Source organism: Chaetura pelagica, unplaced genomic scaffold (genome assembly GCF_000747805.2).
Source record: "Chaetura pelagica isolate M959 unplaced genomic scaffold, ChaPel_1.0 scaffold28, whole genome shotgun sequence".
NCBI lineage: Eukaryota > Metazoa > Chordata > Aves > Apodiformes > Apodidae > Chaetura > Chaetura pelagica.
Window position 1 is genome coordinate 1,329,142 of NW_009954303.1, and position 7,029 is coordinate 1,336,170.

At 54.9% G+C, this 7,029-nt stretch overlaps 1 protein-coding gene across 1 annotated transcript; it reads right to left on the minus strand.

Moving 5' to 3' along the window:
* Window positions 1–381: 381 nt before the first annotated feature.
* Window positions 382–3,205, minus strand: SYT8 (synaptotagmin VIII). The gene is made up of 8 exons (XM_010003887.1): window positions 3,088–3,205; window positions 2,570–2,727; window positions 2,335–2,430; window positions 1,929–2,096; window positions 1,544–1,711; window positions 1,262–1,379; window positions 710–843; window positions 382–615 (listed from the first exon to the last, which is right to left on the minus strand). Exons 1-8 carry the CDS (start codon window positions 3,203–3,205, stop codon window positions 382–384), a joined length of 1,194 nt encoding a protein of 397 aa, XP_010002189.1.
* Window positions 3,206–7,029: the final 3,824 nt, after the last annotated feature.

The window sequence follows — 7,029 nt, forward strand, 5'->3', positions numbered from 1 at the left end:
GGAACTCACCTCCTGCAGAGTTACACACAACCACGGAAATTGCCCACCCCAAACTGCTGGCACATTAATTCTCTCCTTTAAAAACATCAACAGACTCAGTGTTTTTGCATGAGCTTGAAGCTCTGTGTATTTGTCCCCTCGGCCCACGAGCAGCTGGGATGAGCTGGTTCCTATGCCTGTCCTCTCCAGCATCCTCTGCTCCACGTCCAGCCTTGCTCTGAGTTGCCAAATCAGGCATTACACCAGCAGCCAGATCATCTCTTGGCCAAAAAGAGCACCCAGACCCCTATCTGCCAACAATGAGCCAGATCAACATGCTAGTTGCTGCTGAGCAGAAGCCACTCATCCCTCTGCAAACCCTCAAGTCCTTGAGCCCCCAAACTATCTGGAGGGCAGGGGCAGCTTGAAGTGGGACTTCAGCCCCAGGGCTTTGTCGACCACCTCCGGGGGCTGCAGGCTGTGCCACTGCGCGAGGGGCCGGCGCGGGTTGGACAGCATGTCGGACCAGTGCCGCAGCTGGTTGCCCGTGGCCCGGCAGCCCAGGAAGAGTTTGCCAATGGGCTCATTCTTGGTCACTCTGTCATGATCCCAGACGGAGATGACCACATCCACGTTCTGGGGGGGTGGGAAACAAGAAAGAAGAGGGTCAGCAGGAGGGGGCTGGCTGCACTGGGGACCCACTCTGCCCTGGTGCTGCAGGGAAACCCACCTGGATCTGATTGAAAGGCACTTCAAAAACAAACACCTCGTTGAAGTAAGGGCTTAAGGTGTTTTTCTTTATGCTTGTCATCTTCTTCTTCCATTTCTTCCTGTTCAGGATGAGATGCACTTTGACAAAAGGATCTGAGGAGAGAAAGGACATGGCTGGCACAAGTGACACTTTTCACTGAGGAGCTCAGCCATAAAACAGATTCCCTGGGCCATTCCCAAGCAGAGCAAGGCATCCTGCTTGTCACTTCTCATGGTGAATATCCACCCTTCTTGTCAGCCACCCCAGAGCTCACTTCCTCCTGCCTCCTCCTTCCATAAGCTGCCTATATCATCCCGCCATGACACCTCCTCCTGGGAGGTATCTCCAGTTCTGCCCAAAGCTGGGGTATCTCTGCTGGGGAAGCTAGGAGCTGGCCACAGGCTAGGTATGATGGTGGAATGCAGAAGCAGGTCTCTGCACCAAGAGCTTTCAAGGCTTTGCAGCTATGGGTGCCGTTGTCAAGGCCTGAGCAGGGATAGGGAGATCTGAGCATGAGCAGCTCTTGCTGACCTGAGAGCCCATGGGAGTCCATCCGCTTCAGCTTCCTGGCTTCCAGGATAAGCACTGTTAGCTTGCTGGTGCTGGGGACGTAGCGCAGAGAGAAGCAGATTTCACCCAGCTGCTCTTCCTGATGGAGAGACGCCAGCAGTGAGCACCAGGCAAAGGAGTCAGCTCACCTGGGGATGGAGCACTAGGCTGGAACCTAAAGGGCTTCTTCTTGGGGTGCTGACAAGCAAAGCAAAAGCAACAGTGCATGCCTCCTGGCAGAGGTTCCCACCCACAAGGACCAACCTCCACTTTACTGGCTGCCACGAGATCGCTCCACTGCTCAATGACATGCTGCAGGCTGACACTAGCCAGGGGCAGGCGGACCTCACCAATGATGTCATGCTTGGTGAAGCGGTTGAAGTCATAGATCTGCATCACCAGTGTGGATTCAGGTACCTCCGCCTGGGGTACCTGCAGAAAAGGATCCAAAAGATCAGACTCACTCCTTGGTGGGCGCCCAGCCTGACAGGATGGGGTAGCAGATGCAACAACAGGTCTTTCTCTCTGGTACTTTCCCATTCTAGTGGCAAAGGCATCTCCCTGCCTTTAAAGGCTTGTGTCCGGGCAGCAGTGGCCAGGCAACCATCTTGGCAGGGCCATAAAATTATCACCAGCTGTAGTTTCCTACCTGGAAAGTAAAGCTCTCATTGAAGACAGGATTCAAGGTCTTGCGGTAAACCTTGGTCTCGTACTTCTTCTTCACATCGGACGTCAAGTAGACAATCACGTAGGGGTCAGATGTGCCTCCGCTATCCATAGCCTTCAGCTCAGCTGCCTGCTTCACGCCGACTTTCAGCTTAAAAGGAGTGATGCACAAGGTCACCAGGTGGAAGAGGATGGGGCCAGATGACCAGGGACTCAGTGGGAAGCAAGGGAATGCAGCAGGGAGGATGCTTCCATGCCACATGGGCAAGGCAGCCAGCAGGCAGGGGGGGAAGTGCAAGAGGGTATGGTCCACCTCAGTGGGCAGCAAAGAGGGACCATGCAAGAGCAAAGCCTTTTCCCTGCTGTGCTGTGGCCATGAGCATCCCCACCTCCTGCACACGGAAGTTGTACTCCAGGGAATACTGCAGCTTTCCTCTTCCTGTCTGCCCCACATCCTGCTCTAGGTCCTCCATCTCAGGCTGGACCTGCAGCAGAAAGCAGCACTACTGTCATGACCTGCTCAGCCACATCCCTGGCTGTTCTGTGCTCCCCCAAAACCAGGCAACATGACAGCAAACCTCTCAGGGAGGAGGGAGGTGGGGGAGAGGGGAAAGCAGGACACACCAGGCTGGCCGTGGTGGAGCCACTGACAGCATGCAAGCTGACTCTCTCCTTCTTCTTGGGCTTCTTCTTTCCACAGCAGCACCTGATGATGCAGATGAGGAAGAGGAGGAGGAGAACAGCCACTGCCACAGCCACAGCGATGAGTGCCCACTTGGGTACTGGTGCAATGTTCACAGAGTGGAGATGGACAGAAGAGTTCAATCCAAGCAAAAACATGCAGAGTGCATTTAAACCCCTTTCTAGTGCTTCAGTGTTAAGGAGCAGTACTTTCAAAATTGGCCCTATAATCCTGGACAGGTCCCATGCAGAGAGGCTGCAGCTGGAGACCATGGCCCAAACAGGCAGCAAGGATGCCCTGCACTCCCTGAGTGGTGCAGCATCTGCAGCATCCCCACCCCAACAGACCCCACCGGAAAAAGGGATTTGAAGGGAGGAGAAGCAGAAAGGGAGCCTCAAAGTCTGGCAGCCCCCCTGGATAACAGAGCCCAAGAGAGTGGGGCAATCACAGCCGTACTCACGTGGAATCCGGCTAAGCCAGCTGCCCAGGAAGCCCTGCTGAGCCGTGGTGGTGACAGCCACGAGGCTGCTGGTGAGTGGGGAGCCCGTCACCCTGTCTTTCCTGGCTGCCACTGCCATGGCTAAGCTGGAGTGACCTGGGGATGCAAGCAAAATCAACAGGGTAGGGATTTCCTTTCCAGTAGTAGGTGTGCTGACAGTGGCCTACGACTTTAATAGAGCAACACAATTAAAACATAGAGCCCAGAGTAAGTATTCAGGGCTTGGCCACTTGGGCAGTGAAGTGTGAAATGAAGCTGGAGGGAGGCAGGCAGGGAGGGCTCTGCGCCAGCCAGCCCCTTGCCTGTGGGCTTTTTCATTTGGATGGTTGCAAGCCTGCTTTCAGAAAGGGGAGGGAGTGGGGGAATGGATTAGGGAGTTTTCCCTTGTTTTTGCAAAGGAGTAACTTGGTTGTAGGGGGGAAAAAAACAAGAGCTTTTTCTTCCTTGCTCTTCCCTGGCCAGGGCGCTCAGCAAGGGTTTGCTCAGCCCCAGGCAAGCCCCACCTTTAGCTAACAAACTTTTTCGGCTATTTTTCCCCCTGTCACAGGGCTGAGGAGCAGGAGGGTTTGCTCCTGGGCTTGCAGTGGGACTTGTGCCCACACTGCAGGTGGCAGCGGTGCCGCGACGCTGGGGTCATGCAGGCTCAGAAACTTTGCGTAATCCCCACCCGAGCAACACGACAACACTGACAAGCTTAAGGGACGGCTTCAAATTTAAAGCAGAATGATTTTTCATTACTGCTCTCCCCACAGCAAGGCTCTTATTCTAGCAGCAATGCTTCCTCATAGCCAAAACGTCCTTCTGGCCTCCTTTCAGGTGAGGGGCAGCAGCAGGAGGGGTGTGCCAGGAGCAGGGCTGCACTGGCGGGTATGTGCCTGTTTGCCTTGGCTGCCCCAGCCGCCCAGCCCATGTCTGAGACTGCTCCTGCCTCGCTCTGCCTTCCCTCTGCCCACAGTGAACCCACCATGCAGGGCCATGGCTCCTTGCACAGGGAACCTCCTGGGTGAAACCACATTAGTGCCTCCCTCTGCTGAGCCTACAAAGCCAGGAAGAGTCTTTAATTCCAGCAGAGGGCTTTGCCACGTATGGGAATACAGCTGGAAGGATATGGGAATTGCTGTCACCCGTGTCATCACTGCTGGGGCAATGAGGTGCAGGTTAAGTGACTTGCCCAGGACCACCTGCAGCTTTAATGACAAGTTTCCCCTGTCACTGCACATGGAAATTGGTGGCTGGTGACTTGCCTGTGATATGGAGGTGCTGGACTGCGGCTTTGGGCTGTAGCGGTGGATTAGGTGAATGAGTGAATTAGCACCTTTTTGCTGCCAGAGCTCTATGTGCTGTGTCACATTAGTCTGACACGGGCCATGGTTTAAAAAGGAACCTCACCCCCACCCTATGGGGTGACCTGAGCTGCTGTTCTGGGGAAAATGGGGGCAGCCCTGCTGCAGTCTGGCAGAGGCAGCACAGCCTCAGTAGGCTTTGCAGGAAGCATTGGAGCATCCCTACTCCTGGAAAAGGGGCTGGGACAGCCCTGTTTCTCACTCCCACCTTGTACTGACCAGCCTCCCGAAACTGGACTTACCGATGTGTCTCCTTCCAAGCCTCAGTTTGCCTTTCCAACAGTGTGGGCTTCTGGTCCAGCCGTGCGTGGCAGGGACATCCTGCAGGGTGAGACGGGGCCCTGGCAGGCACAGAGCCGAGGGGGCAGCGGGGATGGTGGCTGCACAGCACAGCTGAAACAGGAAAGTCTGCTTTGCCAGCCCAGGAACCAGGCGGCCCCAGCAGCTCTGCTGGCCCCACCTTGCCACTGACCAAAGCAGTGCTCACGCAGGCAGAAAGCAAGCAGGGAACTCCCTTGCCATACCAGGAAGCAAAACCTGCCCTCCTGCCTGCAGGAAGCCAGCAGGCATCACTGCCCAGTTCTGTGCCCCAGCAAACTCGCTTCTTCAAGTTATCTCTGCAGCAGTGCTGGGCTGGACTGTGTGGCTGCAGGCACTTAGTACAAGGGGGCAAAAACCTGCAAGGGGATGGATACTTGCAAGTTAACAGGTCCATGGCTGCATCCATTTCTGGTGAGCTCTGCACCCAGGGAGTCCAGCTCATTGGCCTGCAGGGGCATGCGGTGGTTTGATGCACCATGTGAGGGCCTGGGAAATGTGTGCAGTGTGGGAATCAACAGGGATGCTAAGCTCCAACATGGCAGGGAGGACAGATGAGGTGGAGGGCCACTGCCTGGGTGGCTCCATTCTCTACTGCCAACAGGACCAGCACCAGGCGCATGGCCAGGAACAATTTCACTGGCATCCCTGTCACATTAAATTTATGTTTGCACACTTCTTCCCTTGCTGCCAATTCAGCAAAGTCAGTCCAAATTTTGCTTTGTCATTGCAGAAGTTTGGGGTGGAAGCAGGGAGTGATGCCACAGATGCCTGATGGCTGACACTGAGGCAAGGTGAGAAGGCCCCAGAAAACAGACCAGCCCCAGCTCTGCCCAGCCTCTCCAGCTCATAGGCCCTGTCAGATTTCCCTGTGGCCACTGAGACACTGCTACATCAAGGCATGGTGCCCAGCCATGTGGGAGGTGCTGGGGCTGCCTCTCAGCCACCTGAAACACAGCCCCACTTGCAAGTGTCCTGCACTCCTGCTGCTCAGAGGAAAAGCATCACCTACAGGCACAGGAGACGCCACACGAATGATGCTGCAGCAAACCTCAGGGCAGGGTATATAGATATCAAAACACTTTTCAGTCTGAACTGCCCGCCCACAGCGTGCACAGGAGAAATACATAGCAGGGGCAGGGGGAAAAGGGAACACGCTCAACAAAATCTGTCAGGGAAAGGGGGTTTGTGCACACATGCTAAAGGCTGATCTCATCCACCAAGTAGAGATCAGCGATGAGGGAAGTTCCTCAAGGGTTGGTAGCACGACCTGCGCTGTTTAACATCTTTGTTGGTGACATGGACAGTGGGCCTGAGTGCACCCCCAGCAGGTTTGCTGATGACACCAAGCTGTGTGGTGCACTAGACACAGTGGAGGGAAGGGATGCCATCCAGAGGGACCTTGACAATCTTGAGAGGTGGGCCTGTGCAAACCACATGAAGTTCAACAAAGCCAAGCACAAGGTCCTGCGCATTGGGTTGGGGTAATCCTAAGGACAAATACAGACTGGGTGGAGAAACGGTTGAGAACAGCCCTGAGGAGAAGGACTTGGAGGTGTTAGTTGAGGAGAAGCTCAACTTGAGCCAGTGATGTGCACTTGCAGCCCAAAGTGCCCTAGGCTGTATCGAAAGAAGTGTGGCCAGCAAGTCAAGGGAGGTGATTCTGCCCCTCTACTCTGCCCTCGTGAGACCCCACCTGGAGTGCTGTGAACAGCTCTGGGGCACCCAACATAAGGAGTACATGGAGCTGTTGGAGTGCTCCAACAGGAAGGCCATGAAGATGATCAGAGGACTCGAGCACCTTTCCTATGAAGACAGACTGAGAGAGCTGGGGCTGTTCTATCAAGAGAAAGCTTCAAGGAGACATTATAGCAGCCTTCCAGTACCTGAAGGCCTACAGGAAGGCTGGGGAGGAACTTTTTACAAGGGCATGTAGCCATAGGACAAGGTGTAATGGCTTTAAGCTGGAAGAGGGTGGATTTAGGTTAGACTGGAGAAAGAAATTCTTTGCTGTGATGGTGGTGAGACACTGAACGGGTTGCCCAGAGAAGCTGTGGATGCCCCTCCCTGTAAGCGTTCAAGGAGCTTTGAGCAACCTGGTCTCGTGGAAAGTGTCCCTGCCCATGCAGAGGGGTTGGAACTAGATAATCTTTAAGGTCCCTTCCCATCCAAACCGTTCTGTGATTCCGTTCAATCAGCAGCTCCTTTGGCAGGAGCCAGGCTGGGGAGGCTGGCGGGGTTC